The sequence below is a fragment of the Marmota marmota genome, unplaced genomic scaffold (assembly GCF_001458135.2).
Source record: "Marmota marmota marmota unplaced genomic scaffold, marMar, whole genome shotgun sequence".
Taxonomy (NCBI): Eukaryota; Metazoa; Chordata; class Mammalia; order Rodentia; family Sciuridae; genus Marmota; species Marmota marmota.
The window spans coordinates 5554492-5577204 of NW_025999900.1; the positions used below are offsets into that span (position 1 = coordinate 5554492).

Here is a 22713-nt window from a genome sequence, read left to right on the forward strand (position 1 = left end):
AAAAAAAAGTCACATCACAATAGAACTAAAGGTATACATGCTATAATATAGTAATTCCCCTTTATCATTCCAATCCCTTAGTGGAGGTCTGAAATCTCAGATAGTACCAAACCCTATAGTTATTAATTTTTTCTTATTCATCCTTACCATAGATCTTAGCAACTTCAGCACATGATTTTTTTCCTTGTTAAATCAGGAACTTTCACCTCTTCACTGAAAGAAAGCATTTCACAATTTCTCTTTGGCATATCTAGCATCACTACTTTGTGATCTGGGAACATCATTTAAAAGGGTTACTAGAACATAAGCACTGTGATATGGATACTGTTGAGGATAATTGAGATGGCTGCTAAATGACTAACAGCTGGACAAAAGGGATGGTCCACATCTCTTGTAGGACTAAGTGGGATGAAATGTGATTTCATTATGCTAAGAATGGCGTGCAACTTAAAACTTATTATTTCTGGATTTTTTTCCATTGAATACTTTTAGACCACAGTGGACTGTAGGTAACTGAAACTAGTAAAAACAATAAATGGGGTACTATTCTATTCATTCAATAACCAGCAATAAAAGAAAATATCACACTAGACAATGAGTTCTTCCTGTGTAAATGTTACCTGTTAAAACTTGCAGAGTTTGGGAAAGATAGAGGCATTTGACAAGTATCTTTTATAACTAATTCTAATATTTTAAATTAGTATTAATATTTAGCAAATTATAACTTTCAATAAATTTCTTAATTCAGAGTTCACATTTGACCTGTTATCATTTAGACAAGAGTTGTCCCCCAAAAACTCATGTGTGAAATAATGATAGAAATTCAGAGATAAAATGATCAGATTATAAGAGCTTTAACCTAATCAGTGGATTAATCCTCTGATATGGATCAACTGGATAGTTATTGTGGGCAGGTATGGTGTGGTTGGAGAAGGTAGGTCACTGGAGGCATGCCTTGAGGTTTATATTTTGTCCCTGGTGAGCAGGTTGCCATGTCTGAGATGCTTCCCTCCACCATGCCCATTTGCTATTATATTGGACCTTATCCTGGGCCCAGAGCTATGGAGTGGGCCAACCATGAACTGAACCTCTGAAACCATGAGCCAAAATAAACTTTCTCTTCTCCAAGTTGTTCTTGTTGGGAATTTTGTCACAGCCCTGCAAAGCTGACTAAAATATTTCTCAATTTAATGTTCATGAATTTTGTCATTACTACTTTTTATAGATGCATAAAGTCCGTTGGTTTCTTATTGATTATGAAACAAGAGTGCTGGTTTCTTTCTCATGAATAACTGTATTCTAAATTGAAATTATTTTGTGTACCCTTTTACTTAATTCACATATTTATTCTGCAATTAAAGAATGAAGGTCCAAATTTGTTTAGCATCACTGGGCCTGTTAGTGAGCTTATTATTTCCTAATTAGTTAAAACATGAGAGTGCTTAGAGAATAAAGATAGTTTAGAAAGGTAACAATGTAAACAACTACTTGCTCTTCATCTTTAGTTTGAGATAACTTTTGGACAACTTTCTCATCTATATCCACGATTTGAAGTCAGTTAAATCTTTGCTGGCCACTAGGATTTATGGAGATAATTGTGGAAAATAAATTTATGATCTGGCTTAAAATTTTAATCTACTGTCAAAAATACTAGCAATACATGTCCTAAAAAAATTCATAATCTCAGGGCTTCAGTTGTGATTCAGTGGTAGAGCACTCACGTAGTGTGGGTGAGGCAGAGGCACTGGCTTCCATCCTCAGCACCACATAAAAATAAATAAATAAAAATAAAGGCATTGTGTCCATTTACAACAAAAAAAATTTAAAAACTCATTATTAACTCATTTTGATTCCATCCGTCATCTTTTTTGTACTCCCCATTATTTAAAACAAAATACTCAACAGTTTGATTGGGAGGGGTAATGGGGATTAAATCCAGGGGTGCTTTACAACCAAGCTTCATCCCTAGTCCTTAAATTTGAGACAAGGTCTCACTACATTAAGGCAGGGTTCTAATTTGCAAACTTCCTGTCTCAGCCTCCCAGGTCGCTGGGATTACAGGCTTGTGCCACCTTCCTGGGCCAACAGTCTGAATCTTCTGAACATGGTGAGAAATTTTATGTTCCAACTGAACAAAACTCATAACTATCAAATCGGCCCTGAGATTTTAATTGTGTATAAACGCTAGCGATTATACATTTTTTGATACTTTGCTTTTAAAAATTTTATATTTACTTTTTAGTTGTAGTTGGACACAATACGTTTATTTTATTTTATTTTTTTTAATGTGGTGCTAAGGATTGAACCCAGGGTCGCCTATGTGCTAGGCTAGTGCTCTGCCGCTGAACCACAACTCCAGTCCCTTTGCTTTTTATTTTTATGTTTCCAGGTTTTTGATCATGGCTGAGAATTGAAGGAAAAAAATTATGTGTGTACACACAATACATACACATTCATGTATATTTTTTCCCATCGGATATTAAAAAGTCAGAAAAAAGGTAACTAAGAACGGTACATAAATAGCCACAGGTGACTGTTATAAAAGGCACATGGAAATAAATGGCAACAAAGGCTGTTTTCATGGTACTCTCATGTCAGAAACAACTGCAAAACAATTCCAGGTGTGAAAAACATTCTTCTCGTTCTCTAAGTAGATTGATGCGTTTCATCTACAAGCAGAGGTTGTGTCGAGGAAGCTTAAGGCCATAATACCACGGGAAGCTGGAGGAAGAGAAGCAAGTTGTCTCCATTCCAGATGCTCAGCTGCAGACTCCTAAGCTTCGTTTGTGGGGACCCTCTTGTAGGTACTGTCTTGGAAATGGGATCCTAAAGCAAGGTGAGGCAGAAAGCCTCCCTTAGGGCCGGCTGACCGAGGAAGCTAGCGGCTATGAGGCGGGACAGTATACCTCTCTCACCGCCCACAGCGGACTCTTGTCATGTAGCCGCCGTTCTTCCACCCACTCAGCTTTCTAAACCATCTCTAGGTTCTCTCGCGTCTTCAGCGGACCGGCCGGTTGCTCCCTTGAGCTATGGGGAGAAGCCCAGAGGGCTGAGTCTGTCACGCTCCCCAAAGGCTCCGCCGCTTGGGAGAGCCGGCCTCAGGTGGCGGATAACCGAGGGGCCAGACTCGGCAGGGGATTGCTTCTGTCTGGGGCCCGGCTGAAGCTGCGTTCGTGCCTCGCGCGCACTCGCTCCGCGTTCTCCCAGCCAATCCGGAGCTACTCGCGCGCCCGAAGCGTTCCCCGGTCCTACTCTGGCTGGGCCGGCTCCTTCCCGCTCCCAGTACTCCGTGTCTACGCTCTCACTCCTCCCCTCACTCTCCACGAGTTGCACGCCCCGGGGTGTAGCTCCGCCCCTGTCCCCGAGTCCGCCTCCGCAACCTCCTGAGCGTGTGCTCTCTTTTCCCTCAGTCTCTTGGCATCTAGGCGTCTTGGGTCTTACGCCCCGCAGAACTGCACGCGTGTCTCTGGCCTCAGTCCGCCGCCTCCACGCGCTTCCCCAGTGCGGCCACCGCGTACCCCACCACAGCTTGCCTCTTCTCAGCAGGTCTCGGGGTCGCGCCCTCTGGCTCCGCCCCCTCCGCGGACCCGCGCATTCCTGGCGCGGCCTTCCCCCAAATACAGGCCACCGGGTGCTCTGCCGCCTCCCCCTCCATCTCCGCTCGCCTTGCGCTCTCAGGGCGCCCTCGCTCTCGCGCTCTCCGAGGCGGGCGCGCTCCCGGGCCGCGCGCTCCGGGCTCCGGCTTCTCCCGGCTCCTGTCAGTGCGGTGACTGCGCTGGGAAACATGGCGACCGAGGGAATGATCCTCACTAACCACGACCATCAAATCCGTGTCGGAGTCCTCACAGGTAACCCGGGGAGGAGGTCCGGGACCGCCGCGGCCGCTGTCCCCGACTTGCCTGGGGCTTCTCGCTTATGGTGGCCCTTCTCTGCGGCCTCGGGAAGAGGGGAGGCTGAGGAGGGCGACCTGGGGGTGCATTTTACAACCGCTGAAAACTGCTGGAGATTGGGGTGTTTCCGCTTGTTCCCCTGAGAGCTGGGGGAGGCCCCGTGGGGTGTCAGGCCCCAGCGCCTGGGCAGCAGAAGTCTCTGGCCCCCGGGGACCTAGCGGCCGGTGCAGCGGGCGCTGCGGGGCTCCGCGCTGCCGGTGCAGGCGGCGGGATCCCGGCTCCGCAGTCAGGAGCACGCCGCTCCCGGCTGGCCAGGCGCATCCTCAGCTAAAGCTCTTCAGAGAGGGGGGAATCCCATCTCCACCCCCTTCTCCCCTCCCCCCACTCGGCGGCCCCACGCCGCTCTAGCTGAGCTTGCCCCGGGGTAGCGGCCGGACAAGACTCTGGTGTTCACAGGAGAAACTATGCTCCTCCTCAGGCTGCCTCTCCGTACCCCCTTGGCCACCCATGGGACACCCCTCGTCTCTTTTGAGAGCTGGGAAATCGGTTTGGGTCCGGACCTCAGAAAGTGTCTGCATTCCGCTTTTCGGAGCTAAGGGCCCTCTGCCTGCCTCATCAGGTCCTTAGCGAGGACCGGCTACAGGCTGCGGCCGGGGATCCGGCCCTTTTCACCTGAGGTGGAAGGATTCCCCTACTCTGGCTCCTTTCTCCGCCTCCCTTCTGGGAACCCCACTACTCCTCCCCCAACCCCCCCACCGTGGATGGTCCCGAGGCTGGTAGGAGCGCACTTTTCCCGGGTGGCGTTTCCCTCCCTCGCGGAAATCGTGTGTGCTCTGCATGTCTGATTCCGTTGCGTTGTATTTGGGTAACGTCCCTCAGTTTGGCGATAGGCAGTTGCTGCAGGGTACGGACTTCCAAGATGAATAGCAAGCCGATTTGTAGGGGTTTCTGCTGTGGTTCTGTAATTGGCAGGATTTATGTGTAATTGAGTGGCGAGGCGGGGGTTAAAGAACTATATTTGGAATCCGAGGGCTTAGTTTGGAGTGAAGGAAATTCAAGATTCTTTCAGAAAAAGAAGCAATGTGGATGGAAATCCTAGTGTCTCCCCCACTTCTTTTTTAATTTTTTTTCCTTGTCAAATTCTGACAGGTTGAGACGGTGCTCGAGAAGGGACTAAATTGAATAAGACTTGCTTTTATTATTAGGTAGCAAAAAAAAAAAAAAAAAATCTCCGCGACTGTAGGGAGATGCCGAGTTTAATGCTTAATTTAGCTACCGAGTTTTATGAAAAGAGAATACCCACTGCCCCCTTTCCTCTCTTAAGGAAACGGATTGCCTTTCGTTGGCATACTTTGCAGACATAACAGCGATTTATTGGATTTTCCTAATTGAAAACGCCCTGGGATAGAGAAACTAGTCTAAACCAGCTGTAGGAAAGGGAACCCCTTAAATCAAGATGAAGCACGTTTCTGTGTTGGGGCTGAAACTGTTTCCTTGTGTGAAGATTCAGTTGTGTCTCAGAATTCTTAGAGTTGACATTACTGATTTTCAAAGAATCCGATCATGGTATATAAAGGTGTGTACTCTATCAATCCTTAACTTACACTTATTTTCATGAAAACTTATTTTCATGCTTTGAAAATTATAGAATATTAATAGTGAAGTTTAATAGACGCCAAAATATGTAAGTTGTCCATAAGACGAAAAACAGATATGTAAGAGGTAAACTATAGAAATTTTTTCTTACCTGGTATATAACTACAATCCAATAAGATAACATTGATAAGCAAACAACTGAACAATATGTAATTACCATATAAGAAATGTCTATATGTTACACATTTGGGAGCTAAATGCAAAAGTAATTCCACATTCAGATGGAATAGTAGCAAAAGTGATTACCTGAAGGAAGAATTTAGTACATTTACCAGGGTCTAGAAGAAATTGGCATTTTTAAGGGGAGTTGAAAGTCAACAGCAACCTTGTAAGTAAATATGTAATTGAGGCCGAGTCTCTTGACCAGGATAAAAGTGCTCCTTGAAAAACTCAGGTTTTTTTTTTTTTTTTTTCAAGAAATAGGGTGACATATTGTCAAGGTGAGATTATAACTTTGACAGTGGAATTTAAGACAATTTGGAGTTGTCTCATGAGAATGAGGTATTGTAGTCTACCAGGAAAAGTCTAGATCAGGAATAAGGATGTAGCTGAAAGAATGAAAAGGAAGATGCAAAATTTGGAAGAAGTAACAGAGGGCAATAGAATTTAATGATAAAATGGATATTTGAACTCAGAAATTACTTCAGGGCTTTTTTTTGAAAAGTTACTCAATAACTTTGAAGTTATTCAAGAGAATGCTGTAAATACAGTGTTATTTACTATGATGAAACCTAAAAACCTGGAGAAGTATCAGGAAAGAGCACTAGCTATCTGTGAACAGTGCATTTATTACACACAGCTTAATTATTGTAGTCCTGCTGTTCCTTGTGATTTTTTTGGGGGGGGGGGTGGTGGAAGCTAAAAAAACCACCTGAAGGTATATTTTGGAATTTTGTATATTCTAGAACTTCAGGTGTTAGCAATATTACTATGTAAAATTGTTCTGTATTCAACTAAAGTATTATGATTCCATATTTAAGAAAACTGAGTAAAGCCAGATGTGGTGGTGCACACCTATAATCCCAGTGGCTCTGAAGGCTGAGGCAGGAGGATCAAAAGTTCAAAGCCAGCCTCAGCAACTTAGCAAGACCCTGTCTCTAAATAAAATTATAAAAAAGGGTTGGGGGTGTTGTTCAGTGTTAAGTGCCCTTGGATTCAATCCCTGGTACAAAAAATAAATAAAAAATAAAAACAAAAACAAATTCCAAAATACAAAAGACTGAGTTAATAGCTCAGTAATAGAGCACTTGCCCAGCATGCACAAGGCCCCTCGGTTTAATCAGCAAGACTGAAAAAAAAAAAAAAAAAGACAGAAAGAAAGAAAATTGAATTAACAAGCCAAACTTAAATGTGTTTTTTTTACAAGTTATATTTGTGTTTTTTTTTTCTTTTTTTGTTTTTGTTTTTGTTTTTTTAATCAGTGGAGGTCTTGTTTATAAAATCTCCTTGGCATTTTTTGCAGTAGTAATTTTAGGTATTTTATCTAAATCTGTTTTACAAAGTAATGAAAAATATGTCTACCAACATATATATGTTTTACAATGTGTTTAATATTTTAGTGAAATTGTATTGTTATTTTTAAAGTTCTTAATTGACTTCTTTGTGACAATTTGATTACCTTTTGAAAGATACTTGTACTTTGAAACTTCATCCTCTACATGTTTTTGTTCAAATATGAATTCTGCAAATATAGTACACAGTCTTTTGAAGTTTCTCACCAGGTGAATTTAACTGTTAGAATTTTGAAAAAAGCGACAGCAAAAAGTGAAATATTTAGGGTGTTTCTTGTTTTGCTTGACTATCTCGAATCATTTAAGACTTAGAAATCAGACTACAATGTTGTGTGGATATTTTAGTTATATTAACTTTTTATCAGGAAACAGAACATATATGCATTTGAAAGTAGGTTGTAGGTAGAAACATTTTGTGGTGAAGATTATTGTTCCTCTCTAAGAGCATTATCTTTATTAATAGCTATCTTTTGTTGATTTGCCAGAAATGAAATTATGTGGTTTTTGGTGACCTAAGATCTAGTTTTTACTATTTTTGTTTCTAATGTTCTCTATTTGTATTACTATTTATAGTGGAAACTAAAGATGATTTTTAATGATGTGGGACAAATAAACAAGTATATGTTGCTTTTAAACTAAAGATAAGATGTAGGGCAGATATAGAATTTTTTTTAATAGCTTCTGTGGTAAATATAGTCAGTCTAAATAATTATATAGCAGGCTCACTATATCTTGAATGTGTCACTTTTCACCTACTTTTTCTATTTTGAAAGAAACTATTTATCAAGGCAGCACATTTGTTCAACTACTATAAAAGCTTCACAGAAATATTACCAGGAAAACAATGAATACATGTATGTAATATAGAATTAATTATGTTCCATTGGCTATTTAATATATAACAGCTATTCATGGCTAATGTTTGTTACCAAGGTATTTAACTAAGGATGATAATCTGTTAGTTTTCACTAACAGTGACATGGGAAAGAAGATGATGAAAATTTTTAGGAAAGGGCATATTTAAAAAATCATATTTTATAGTAATACATATGTTTATTTCACTAAGCTATAAATTTGAAATCAATAAGAGATATTGATATAAAACTGGGAGTGGAGATTAAAGGCTAAATGCAAACTAAGACATCAGAAGTATTACAGTTACATGTAGAGAGTGTTTCAGTCATTCATAAATAGTCATTCATAATATTCAAAACCACATTCTAAAGACAAGATGCTACTCTTAGAACTCTGGAATTGTTCAAGCATTTATTTTGTTTTATTCCTCAAACTTACCTTGTATGTTATGTCCCATTGTTCTCCTCCTCTTCCTCCTCCTCCTCTTTTTTTTCGAACTGAGGATCAACGCTTTGCATGTGCTAGGTGAGTGTGCCACCACGGAGCTACATTCATAGTCTCAATATTTTATGAAAAGCTCATTTACTGCTAAGGATATAAACATATCTTTGTTTTGAGAATAAATGTTGTCATTGAGTAGGTAATTCATTACTGCACACAAATGTATCCTATCAAATGGAATTCTATGTTCTGTTAAACTTACCTCTTTTAAAAAAAAGTTTTAGTGTTAAGCTATATGACTTGTTTTAAAAAAGCCTGTTTTTCAAACTTGATTATTCTTTCATTAATTTTTGGTTGGAAGCAATACAAAGAATTAAATGTGAGAAAATGTTATTAATTTTTAATCAATATACTTAATGCTATCATCATTGGCCAGAGACTTTGTAGACTGTTAGTTGCTGCATAGTAAGAATTTTAACTTTATTAAAAACACATATGTCTATGACTGACTTCAAACTGAGTATGTAGTCAAGAATCAACAGTATGTTAGTGGGGAGGAAGTGGAGAATAAGAGTCTATTTTTACTCTTATTGATGATGGATTCCTGGATAAGTTGAACAGCATGCTTTTTTGGAAGTCAGTAGAACAGATAAAATCTATATTTTGCTTCTGTAAGTAGGATTGATGAATAATAAAATTTATTTGGAATTTGAAATGTTAAAAAAAGAAATTCTGAAAAAAGAAAGTAATGTAACTATAAAGGATTTCCTCCTTTACATCTAGGCAGAGGGGGAAAATACCAAAAAAGATGATTATTTAACTTGCATAAAAGTAATTGGCACTATAGTCAATATGAATAGCATGTAATTTTATATTCATTAAAGTAAATTTTTGAGTGACCTCTCCAAAAGTAAATGTCCAATGAATTATTGCCAAGTGGAAAGTCTATCCAGGTTGCTTGATAAATTCACAAGTTAATATGCATTTAATCAATTAATTTTAACTAAGTAAAACTTCTTGAAAATTTTGTAATAAACAACTCCAATAATTTGCACAGTAGCTTTGCCAGTATTTATACACTTTGAAAGAGTAAGATTAAATCTACTATATTTTAAAAAAATCTTAATTTGAAAAGTAAAGGAACAAGGAAATGAGATGTGAAAAAAGTGTTATTCTAATTTGTGCCCTGCTTCTCAATTTGCATATATGGCATTTTATCAAGGATACTCTATGGCTTAGACTTTAAGCTATGGGAACAAACATAATTATTTTTTGAAGTATCAGTTTTACACAAGTTTTCATGTTAAATCACTTTAATATTAAGGTAAGCATGAGTAAATTAGGCACAGAGTAAAGAATTCACATGAGCTTTTAAAATAAAATGAAGACATTTCAAAGAAATTTCAAGTGAACCCATTATATGACTTCAGACCTTGTCATTTCTTTCTGTTATTGGAATTTTGGTGAAAAAATATAAGGAGCACGGGTTCATAGAATGCTGGAAGGCCCATATTTTAATGTTAGTCTGGCTAAATTTTATAGCCTTGAGCATAGTACTTAACTCTTTTAGCTTTTCTTACCACTAGAATGAAGGACTCATTCATTGTGGGCTTTAATAACAATGTTTCTAAACTTCAACATTCTGAACAGATAAAAAGAGAAATTAGATAAAAAGGATATTAGACCTTTTTTTTTTTGTCTTTGTAATGGGAATGATTTGGGGGGAAGGTTAGATTTTACATAAAAAAATGCAAGAGAATAAGAAATGGAAAGAAATACAAACTTTTCTTGATTGTGTTCTATAATTATAGACCAAAGAAAAATTCAGATTTTTATTTAGAAATTTTTATGATATTAATTTTCTTTCTGTTATTAGTAGTTTCAGCCTCGGTTTTTCAATAAAACCTTTCCTTGGAATTGTTTTTTTCAGTGATATTTTTGTTTTCCTACAGTGTTTATAAAATGTTGGCTATACTCTGTAATTATATATATTAGTGAGGTTGCATGGTGTAGTTAAACCAAAAAAAATAAAAAAAGGACTTTGGAGTTGGACAGACTTGGATGTTAGACCCTAATTTGTCCTTTATTTTGGGAATTCATTTAACCTCTCTGTATTTTAGTTTACTTCTCCCAAATCAAGATGGCAGGGTCTCTTTCTTAAAGTTTTAAGAATTGATATAAAGTATATGAAAATGCCTAGCATGTAAGTCTTAAGAGTAGATACTCAGTAATTCACTCAAACTTGGATGGACTGATTAGGTTATAGCTCTCAATAATCTAATTGTCTTAGTCTCTTAGCTTGGCCCTCTCTGCAGCTAGCAGCCTTTTTTCGGCAGACAATCCATGTTGTTGGCATCTCTTAATTTCTTGGGGTCTTCATTCCAGCATCAGCTTTACCTTTACCAACTGCACACATTGCCCTCTCAATGGCAGCTCATAAGGATTTGGACCCTGCTATACATTGCCTGGCCTCATAGACCTTCTTCAAAAATCTTGGTGGAAGCCTCCATTGAGGCCTTAACTCCAGCATCCTGCATTCCCGGAGAACCAGCACCATGAGGATGGTGCCAAGGTTGTGTAGTACCTGGGCCCTCTGGAATCACAGCTGCAATGACCTCTTGAGTACCAGTGGGGCACAGCATGGTGAAACAATTTCCTAGCCTCTCCAATCTTGTGAACAGGGTGCCTTCATGAACTCTTTTTCTTTAAAGGAATTTTCTCTTGTACTCTGGTACAAGAGATTCCCTCAAGTGATCTTTCTTAAGTACTTAGCATCTTTTTAGTGGCTGTAATGTCCAGTTTTACATGCACTTTACTGGCTAAACTAAAAGTTTTTCAAATTATTTAGCCCTATTTTCTGCTCCCATTTCTCACAGTAAACCTGGCTAAAAGCTGTCTGCAAAATCCACATCACTGACTGAATGGTATGCTTCCTTGAAATTTTCTCCACCAGATTAACAAGTATCACTTTTAAATTCAGCTTCACACAGTCTCAGGACATGGGCACAATATAGCCAAGTTCTTTGCCAAATTATAAAATGAGTGGCCTCTATTCCTATTTCCAAAAAGAGTCCTTGTTTTCCTCTGAAACCTTATGAGCACAGAACTCATTCGTGTGTCCTGGTCTTCTGAGCTTCTACCAGAAGCACCCATTAAGCTCCACTTACAGCATTCTAAAGCTTTTACAGCTTGCATCTTTAGAATTTTCAAAATTCTTCCTGCAAAACAGCTCCAAAATCTCTGAACCACATGGTCAGATTAGACACAGTAATGACTCCAATTCTGGTACCAATTTCTATTTTAATTAGCTTCTTATCACTGTGACCAATATACCTGACAAAAACAACTTAGATTAAGGAAAGCTTATTTGGGGCTTTTGGTTTCAGAGTTCTCATTCCAGAGATGGTCAACTATCTTGCTCTGGACCTAAGTTGAGTCAGAAGATTATGGGGGAAGGACCCAGAGAAGGAAAGCTACTCAGCTCTGCTCATAGTGGGACCAGGAAGGAGAGAGAGAGGAAGAGGGGAAGGATTAAAATGGAAAATGCACCTTTCCAAGGCATGTATGTGCCCAGTGACCCACCTCCTCCAGTAATGCCACCTGTCTACAGTTACCACCCAGTGGATTAAAACTAGGATAAATGGATTGCAGCTCTCATAATTGAATCATTTCACTTCTGAAGATTGTTGCATTAACAGAAGCTTTTGGGGATACCTCATAATCAGTATTTAATTCTGCTGAATAAAATAACACTTGATAGGGGTCAAAAATTATGCATCCTCTACTTAAGACTTTTACTCACTGACATTCTACTTATGTGATTTTAGATTTAAATGGGATAATTATGCTTACCATGTCAGATTATTATGAGAAACAAATGAAATAATGCATTCAACATTCAATACCTACTATGCTAGGCATTCTGTTAAGTGAGAGTATAGTAGTGAATAAGACAGGATCAGTCCTTATCTTCTTGGATATTATTTTCTAGCACTATCATGAAAATGTTATTCAGTCAACTTGGATATTGACAGATTCATGTTTCATTTATGTTGTGTTTCAAAAAATGAAGTATAGCCATATTTATTTTAAATTTTATTTATTTATTTTTATGTGGTGCTGAGGATCAAACCCAGGGCCTCGCATGTGTTAGGCAGCTTGAGCTCTCTACTCCTGAGCCACAACCCCAGCCCCCATTTTTTATTTTTATGTAGATAACTTAAGTATAAGCTGCAAAGCTGTTTTCACAATCAGCCATTTTTGATACAAATATTTAAACTTCTATACCTTCCCTGCTTTCAATAAGATATTGAACATCATTATTTTTTGGGGGGGGATTTAGTAATTATGGCTAACATTTAATCAGTATGTTTATGTTTTATTTGTGTTAAGTGCTTTGGATATGTTATTTAATCCTTTTAACTTTTATAAGATGCTATCTTATTCCTCTGAGGTATATTCCTTACACTGACTGAGGAGTGAAAAGGTTAAGTAAGTTGCTCAAGAATATACCAGTGGAAGTTCTAGGATTCAAATACAGCTCTGATTATACTATTATCAATAAATAACAGTTCTATATTCCTTCTAAATATCTTATTATGGAGTGTGATAGTACAGTTCTGTAATGTATTTGCTTTTCTACTGTGACTTTACACACTTGACCTTCCCATTTTAGTTTCTAATCTACCATATTGGGAAGCACATTAAGAACTTGCTGATAATTATATGCTATTTTAGTCAATTAAACTTGAAGTGAGGATTTTTTTTTTTAAAGAGAGAGGGGGTAGAGAGAGAGAGAGAGAGAGAGAGAGAGAGAGAGAATTTTAATATTTTATTTTTTAGTTTGTGCAGACACAACATCTTTGTTTGCATGTGGTGCTGAGGATCGAACCCGGGCCGCACGCATGCCAGGCCAGCGCGCTACCGCTTGAGTCACATCCCCAGCCCAGAAGTGAGGATATTTACTTTTGTATTTAGGGAATCAGAAGATGAATGAGTATTACTATAACAAGTAATTTTACTTATTCCTTTGAATTGATGATTTCAGAATCATGACTAATTGTGCCTGCATGATGCCGAAATGTTAATAAAAGTACAGAATCTTGTTAAAAGGAAAGAGCAAGTACAAACTAAGTACTAAGTAGAAATTTTTAAATTTTTTATTTATTATTATTTTTTTTAAGTAAGAAAAAAGTTTACTTGAAATTAATGATCTTTAGAATCTTATTCAGGTTAAGAACTATTGAATATCTTGGACATAATAAGCTGAATACAGTAAATTCAGATATCAAAAAGTACATTCGTATATCAAAAAGATGAAACATTTCAAGGGTATGCGCCATTTTTAAGAGTTAGTATTGAACATTTCAATTCTAATGCAAACTTTAAAAAATTATGCTTTTATAAAATTAATATCCAAGTGGTAGATGTTACATTGAATTAAACTATATAAATGGGAAAGTTCCTAAATCCTTAAGTTGTGATTTTAATTAGCTTAAAAAACTTAATAATTTGTGTGTTGCAAAGAAAATGTAATAATATGTATTGATAAAGTATGAATTTTTTTTAATTGTTGATGGACCTTTATTTTATTTATTTTATTTTATATGCGGTGCTGAGAATCGAACCCAGTGCCTCACACATGCTAGGCGAGTGCTGTACCAGTGAGCCACAACCCTAGCCCCTAATGTATGAAATTAAGCTCAATGACCTTACTTCTCCAGTCTCTTGGGTGTTACTACTTTTAAAAATTTTGTTTTTATTATATTTGAATATGTATATATGGAATCATATATCAGAGTTTGCAAATTGATGGACCACTGATGCTAATTACTGTTTTATTAGGTCTATATTGTATTTTTAGAAGAAGTATTAGTTTCTAACATTAAAAAAGATATATTTCATATAAAACTTACACTTGTAGCTTATTAACATTTAGCAACTCTATGACCTCCTTATGATATGATGATAGTTGGTTAGAAAGGATGTCCTCTTAAGTTTCCACTTAACCTAATATATTATCTGCATGATTCCCATAAGCATATAATAGTTAACTTTTGAGAACTTACCAAGTGCAAATTACTTTCTAGAAGGGCTGGGAATGTATCTCAGTGGTAGAATTTTTGCCTAACATGCAGGAGGCCCTGGTTTGATCCTCAGCACCTAAAAACAAAAAAACAAAATAGAGCTTGTTACAGAGACTATTAATTTACTTAATTCGCACAATAATATTAATATCACATTTTTACAATTGCAAAAGTATAACCAAGAGTGATTAAGTAACTTGCTCAGATTATTGTAATAAGATTATATTCCTTCTATATTATATTTCTTCTTGGCATATAAAAATTATTTCATATAGATTTTTTAAGGATATTCATATACATCTTTTTTAATGGCTCTATTTTATTGCATTATAGATTATCTTATACTTTATCAGCCCTCAGTTAATGGACATTGGAAGTTTCTATTTTTTAGCTTTTACAAATTTCATAGATGGTAATATTGCACATTTTCATTACATATTTGTGAGCTTTTAAAAAACAATGTAAGGTTAATTAAATTTTTTGGGTGAAGGGTTTATTAATTTTAAAATTTTGATAGAAATTACCAACTTGCCTTCCAAAAGAGATGCACTTATTAATATTTCTACTTTTATTAACTTTTTAATATTTATAACTTCTTTTGAGAACTCTTTTCTTGGCTTATGTAGGTATGTGTTAGAATCATTTTATTGCAAATGATAGATACTGAACTCAAAAGTTAGCTTAAGTGAAAAGGGGAAACTCATTAACTTTTATAATCATGGAGTAAAGAGAAGGAGCTGAATTTGGGGACTCAAACACTGTGGACAGGAAATTAATGTAATTATTCTTCATTTTAATGTTCTGTTTTTTGAGTATGTTGTACGTTGACTTCCTTCTTGTAGTCAAAATTGGGAGGGAAGGGATAATTTGGGAAGTTATAGTAATGGACAATTTTAGGCTTTCCCTTTTTTAACTAGTGAGTCCAGAGGAAATATTTTCTTTCTCATGACATTTATATGTAAAATTCCAGGATATTCCTTCACCTGGCTTGGTTTATATGTTCATCTTTGGGCCAATTATTTTGAGTAAAAGGGTTAGTGAGGCCTGTGGTTGGCCATGTATCTACCCTTGGGAGAGGAACACTAAATAGATAGCCTTACCAGACTCACATGGAGAGTGTAGCTTATTGTGCTTGGGCTGCACTAATAAAGTATCTTAGAATGGGTAATTAACATAAATATATTTCTTACAGTTCTGGAAGCTGGGAAGTCTAAAATCAAGGCACCAGTATATTGATATCTAATCAGGGCCTATTCATCAGGAGTAGTGCCTTTTAGTTGTATCCTCCAATGGCTGAAAAGCCAAAAGGCTTTCCTTCCTTTTCTTTTTATAAGGACATTAATCCCATCCAAGAGGGCAGAGACCTCATGAGCTAATCACATCCCACAGGTTTTGTTTCTAAATACTATCACTTTGAGGGTTAGGTTTCAACATATGGATTTGGAAGAACATATACATTCAGACCATAGTAGTGGGGGGAAAAGGAAGTGAGGCTTTTCTATCACTAGAAGCAGAAAAGTGTGCAGGTAGTTACCTTTCCAGAGATTCTTTGAAGTCTCTTTTTTCTTTGTTAAGTTGTAGATGGAAACAATACCTTTTATTTGTTGATTTATTTATTTTTACGTGGTGCTGAGGATCAAACCCAGTGCCTCACAAATGCTACTCTACTACTGAGTTACAACCCTAACTCGTCCCTGAAGTCCTGATGTTTTTTTGCTTTCTTTTTATTTCCCAAAGAATATCGTTAATTACATTTTCCACTTTTTGTCTTGCTTTTTCCATGAAAATGCTCATCTGGCAGATGGCTTTAAATTAGAAGCAGAGCAAGTTAGGGTGTGACAATTAGTGACTTAAACTTAGAGCCCCCTAATATCAAGAATGGTTAATTTGTGGTTAATTTATATATCAGTAGTACAGTGATTGACTTCCACATTTTTCATACTCTATATAAGAATGGTTATCTAAGGGTATTTTTAGAATAGTAGTATACATGTAATAGAGAGTAAGGTTTAAGGTTTTCAAAACCTTTTTTTTGGGGGGGGGGTGGGGGTTGCTGGGGATTGAAAATCCAGGCCTTGTGTATGCAAGCAAGCACTTTACCAACTGAGCTATATCCCTGACCCCTCAAAACCTTTTTATTGCTTTATTTTGAATTTGTGAGTCTTTGGTAGTTTATTTTTAAATTTTTATTTATTTATTTTTAAACAAATGTTGCTTTCCAGTCTTTCCTGAATTTTGCTCTCCAACATTTGTCTGGGTGATGTTATAATAGGCATAGTCTGAAAAGGTTTTTATATGGTCAAATAAATTTGAAAAGTGCTATATAATGTATCCCTTCTTTTGGATATATTTACATATTAAAGATGCAGTATTACAATTATGTAATATTTTAACTTTTGTATAGTCTAGTATATCTAAACCTTATTTAAAAATGAAATGCTTTTTTAAGACACATGAGAATTCTGTGCAACAATTAGTTAGGAAATGATGGTTTTTCCTCTGTAATTTATCTTTTGTAAGTCAGTTTAAGATCTTTATATTATTCTAATATTTTGCTGTAGAAATACTCGTTTCCTATAATAATCTCTACTGTGAAAATTGTTTTATCCTGGGTTTACTTTTCTTCTCAGTTGTAGATGGACACAATACCTGTATTGTATTTATTTTTATGTGGTGCTGAGGATCAAACCCAGGGCTTCACATGTACTAGGCAAGCACTCTATCACTGAACTACAAACTCAGCCCTTTGGGTTTACTTTTAAAAACATTTTTTATCCAGTCACCACCTCCCATTTTTTATATTTCCTTTTTATATTAAGATATTGACTGAATATATTATTATTTGATTCAGAAAGTCTATGATAGCAAAGGCTAGAAACTAGCCACTCTTGATTCTGTTACTACTATGTGGAGAAAGAATTTTGGATGAAGCCCTAATTAGATATTTTCATGGTAGTTTAGTATCATTATCTGTAAAGTGGGAGGTTGACTAGATGATCTCTAAAATATCCTTTAGCTCTAAAATCTTATTAATCCCAATCATATGAATGTACCTTGTGTTTACCATCTGTGATTGCTTACATTCATATTATCTACAGTCTGTTACTGACAGAGTTTTTGATCCAAAATATCTTCCTTCAAAGAGGAACAATTACTGGAAAAAGACTCTGACATTCATATCAACTGTAAATAGAAATAAATGTCTGTTACTTCCATTACATAATATGTGCAATCTTATTTCATTAAGTATTATATACTATAGAGAGTTGAAACTCCAAAATGCATAAGGATTATAATAAAAATTACATGAATGTAAGTGCAATGACTAAATCCTATAATCACACTTAGTAGAATAATAGTTATTTAGGAGTAATTACTTTTCTTTTAAAACTTAAAATATATTGGTATAACAGACCTGAAAAGCAAAAATTAATGCTTTTCCCAAAAAGTTATGATTATTTTGCTATTCTGTATTTAAAATAAAACTGTTGTAAAAATAAGACCTACACCCTAAGTTTTAGGCTCACGTATATATTTAGAATAGTAGGCAGGCTCTGAATTAGACCACATGGGTTATATCTAAGTTAAGTTTTCAGAGTTATTTCTTCAAGTTTTAATTTTCTCATATGTAAAATGGTAAATTAAAGAAAGCCCGCTTTCAAGGGTTATTGTGATAAGTGAGATAAGCTTTTAATGAGTGTGCCCATGTATAATAAATATTCATTAAATGTTGTGTATTGTAATAAATTTTAATATAATTACCTTTAAAAACATGGCAACAGGCAGGAACTAATAGAACCTTTATATATCTGACCTTAATCTTGATTTATTCCCATGCTGTTTGCCTACTATTTTGTCTTATTTGAGGAAATATAATTAAAGATCAATACTAGGGGTTCTACTGGGGTTCTTCTTGATCTGAATTCTTATCTTCCAGCTTAAATTTTGGGCAGTTACTGTTAGAAGATGCTATTTTCAGTGTAGTTACTAGGGGCAAGAATATTTGATATTTTTGAGGTGTAGGTTTAAAGTAAAGTCTGAACAAGAAATTCCTTCTGATATTCTCTAAGGCTTTTTAAGATCTGAAGAGAAAACTGCCTCCACATACATATCTAGGGATACTTTAGTTGTGTAATACAATGTACTGTAGTTTAGAGAGTGTTTTGAAAGTTTTAAGCTTTATACAAATGCTCTAGTAATGCAGAATAATAAAGCAGTAGCAAAATAAGAAAGCTTAAATAAATGATAATTTATAGTAGAGGAATTTTTATTAGTTGATGAAAATAGTAAACCCCATGGATAAGGAGCTAAGTCTTGGACTGTGTTTGGGGTTGAATAGACAATGACTTGGGGCCTTATGAAAAAGAACATTATGTATAAAGTGGGAAGGATAATTTATGACATGGCAAGATGCCAAAAGAGGATCTGTAGAATTTCAAGCATTGCCAAAGATGTTTTGGTGGGATAGTTTGGTAATCATTAACTTGGGTTAATACTGGACTTAGGTTTTTTGATTTTCTTCTGCAGATGGGTTTGTGAAGTATTAATTTAAAAACATTGCCAATTGTGCATCATGATAAAACATTCATTCTTTTCTGATTCTTAATATCATTCAAAAGTATGTCTTATTTAATATACCAGAGAAACTCAAAGATGAATAATGGAGATTCCCTGTCCCTCACAGTAGAAATATTTAAGCAGCTTAGTAGGAAGGGACCTAATTATTCTATTGTTTTCCTGTCCATGAGAAGTGTATTAGTTTGAGCATAGCCTCACTTGTTCACAAATAATACAATTCAGTTCAGTACGTACTTTATGTTGTACATTGCATTGTTAAAACTATTAAATATTTAAAATGCTGTACTTTTAAGCATAAGAAGTTGATTGTAAAATTGGTTTATATTTTGACTTATTTTTATATTAAAACACTTGCCAAATACTATATAACAGGGTTTGCCAAACTTTTTCTGTAAAAGCTATATAGTAAATTTTTTAGGCTGTGTAGGCTGTTATTTTTGTCACACAGTTCCTGAGCTTTTGCCCTTGTAACATGAAAGGGGCCACAAACAGTATGTAAATGAATGGGCATGACTGTGGCCCAATAAAAATTTATTCACAAAAACAAATGACAGACCAGAGTCAGGTGAGGTGTCACACACCTGTAATCCCAGCGCCCCAAGAGGCTGAGACAGGAGGTTTGCAAGTTCAAAGCCAGCCTCAGCAACATCAATGCACTAATCAACTCAGTGTGACCCTGTCTCTCAATAGAATACAAATAGGGCTGGGTATGTGGCTCAGTTGTTGAGTGCTCCAGAGTTCAATCCCTGTACCCCCATAAAAAAAAACAAAAAACAAATGGCAGAGCAGAGTTGGCTTAAGGGCTATAGTTTGCCAACTCCTTTTCCAAGACATAGTCTATATTAGAAAAATATAATTCTAAGTTATCTGTATGTGGATTATATTAGTTAAAAATTGTACTTTAGAATACTATAAAACTTAGCTACTTAAAACTACAATTTAGTAGCTCTTGCATTTCTGTGAATTAACTTTGCATTTTTGCTACAGGTGGTATTGTTTGGGGACATGATATACTTGTTGTCATTTGGAGGCTTGACTGGGACTATTATCCAGGACTTTTATTTTCCTACATGTGGATGTTTCTACATGGATGATTCATTAGTCTCATGGTATGGTAGCTGTTTTCCAAGAGTAGTTGCTTTAATTGCCAGGCCACTTGAGGGCTAGGATTAAAATTTACATAGCTTTACTTCCACCATTCTTTTGTTGGTCAAATAGTCACATGCTTAGCCCATAGTCCTCATGGGTGGGAAGAGACTGTAGAAGTGTGTTAGTTTTAGGAAGCATAAGTTATGGGTCATCAAATTAGTAATATGTACAGGATTGCTTTGATTGCAAGTGACAATTCAATCTAGCTTTAGTAACAGGGAATAAATAGTCTTTATTATAAGACTATTGAGGTGTCTATCTCACAAAACCCAAATATAGGATAAGGCCATAGGATTATTGGATTTAGGATCTAAGGTCTTGAGAACTGTTTTTCACCTTTGCTTTATGTCATTTTTTTTTTTTTCTTAGCACAGGTTTGCCTTGTTCACATTGGGAAAAATAGTTTCACCAATAGCTTTTACATCTTAGCTATTTTAGCCATTCAGAGTTATTTTGCAGTGTTTTTAAAGGTTTTTTTTCCCCCTTTACCATTGAGCTACATCCATGGTCTTTTTTAATTTTTTTAAATTTTGAGACAAGGTCTTGCTCAATTGTTGAGGCTGGCCTCCAACTTGTAATCCTCCTGCCTCACTCCAGAGTTGCTGGGATTACAGGAATGTGCTCCTGTGGTTCAGCAATGTTTCTGAAGTTTTTGAGGAAGAAATCTGATTGTCTTAGATAATCAGTGATCAAGGGATAGAAATTATATCAGCTGTGGCTCAGTTAAAAGAAACGGGTTACTAAAAGTAAATGGTCCAATTTTATCTTCCCTATCTATTTATTGACATGAATTTTTTAGTTATTTCAGCAAATAATATATTTCCCCATTACTGGCCTGATTAACTTTATTCAGCTGCTTGTCTTTGGCTGTTTCATTATTCTCTTGGAGAGTAAGCTAAAGTATGTACTGGCATTAGTTTAGTATTTTGATTATTCATTGTAATCTCTTGCTGTAAGTAGGGTACAGAACTTTCAGTACCTAGTATCTCAATTTGCCACTATTAACATAGAATCAGATATGAAGGTGACTCTATTGTGTTGTTACCCATTGATTTCCAGGATTGATATTGCTGATCTGTCTGTCTGGCTAAGTGTATACTTCCTTTGTATATAAGAAAGCAACCACTGTAACTAAAATATGGTATGAAATAAGAGCTATGATAGAAGCACAGGTGATATTCTGTGTTTGCATAGAGGAAGGAACAATTAATATTGACTGAGTGGCTGTAGGAGAGATGGCAGTTTAAAGAAGGTAGTGTTTGAGTAAAGGTTGGAAGCATGAATAATCCAGCCTTTGAAAGTGAAAGAAAAGTAATCTGTCAGGTTTCTTGACTGATGAAGGGTGGCACGAGAGTATCTAGGCTAAAGTAAATGGGTTTTTTTTTTAGCATTTTTTTTTTTATTATTAGTTGTTCAAAACATTACAAAGATCTTGACATATCAGATTTCATACATTTGATTCAAGTGGATTATGAACTCCCATTTTTACCCATATACAGATTGAAGAATCACATCAGTTACACATCCACGTTTTTGTATACTGCCATACTAGTGTCTGTTGTATTCTGCTGCCCTTCCTATCCCCTACTATCCCCCCTCCCCTCCCCTCCCCTCCCATCTTCTCCCTCTACCCCATCTACTGTAATTCATTTCTCTCTCTCGTTTTTTTTCCCTTTCCCCTCACTTCCTCTTATATGTAATTTTGTATAACAATGAGGGTCTCCTTCCATTTCCATGCAATTTCCCTTCTCTCTCCCTTTCCCTCCCACCTCTCGTCCCTGTTTAATGTTAATCTTCTTCTCATGCTTTTCCTCCCTGCTCTGTTCTTAGTTGCCTTCCTTATATAGAAGAAGACATTTGGCATTTGTATTTAGGGATTGGCTAGCTTCACTTAGCATAATCTGCTCTAATGCCATCCATTTCCCTGCAAATGCCATGATTTTGTCATTTTTTAGTGCAGAGTAATACTCCATTGTGTATAAATGCCACATTTTTTTAATCCATTCATCTATTGAAGGGCATCTAGGTTGGTTCCACAGTCTAGCTAATGTGAATTGTGCTGCTATGAACATGGATGTAGCTGTATCCCTATAGTACGCTCTTTTAAGGTCTTTGGGGAATAGTCCAAGAAGGGGAATAGCTGGGTCAAATGGTGGTTCCATTCCCAGCTTTCCAAGGAATCTCCATACTGCTTTCCAAATTGGCCGCACCAATTTGCATTCCCACCAGCAATGTACAAGTGTACCCTTTTCCCCACATCCTGACCAGCACTTGTTGTTGTTTAACTTCATAATGACTGCCAATCTTACTGGAGTGAGATGGTATCTTAGGGTGGTTTTAATTTGCATTTCTCTGACTGCTAGAGATGGTGAGCATTTTTTCGTGTACTTATTGATTGATTGTATGTCCTCCTCTGAGAAGTGTCTGTTCAGGTCTTTGGCCCATTTGTTGATTGGGTTATTTGTTTTCTTATTGTTTAATTTTTTGAGTTCTTTGTATACTCTGGATATTAGGGCTCTATCTGAAGTGTGAGGAGTAAAAATTTGT

At 36.4% G+C, this 22713-nt stretch overlaps 1 protein-coding gene across 18 annotated transcripts in view; it reads left to right on the plus strand.

The window, feature by feature from the left end:
- Positions 1-2674: 2674 nt before the first annotated feature.
- The window catches only part of Gphn (gephyrin), a 625252-nt gene continuing 605213 nt past the window's right edge, over positions 2675-22713 (plus strand). For 3 of the 18 annotated variants that reach the window (XM_048798524.1, XM_048798526.1, XM_048798532.1), the window contains exon 1: positions 3262-3848. In XM_048798524.1, coding sequence (XP_048654481.1) covers positions 3785-3848 — 64 coding nt within the window. In that variant the 5' untranslated portion in view covers positions 3262-3784. Of the gene's footprint in view, positions 3849-22713 lie in introns of all 18 variants that reach the window. The other 15 variants (XM_048798528.1, XM_048798525.1, XM_048798533.1 and 12 more) reach the window with 11 other exon arrangements.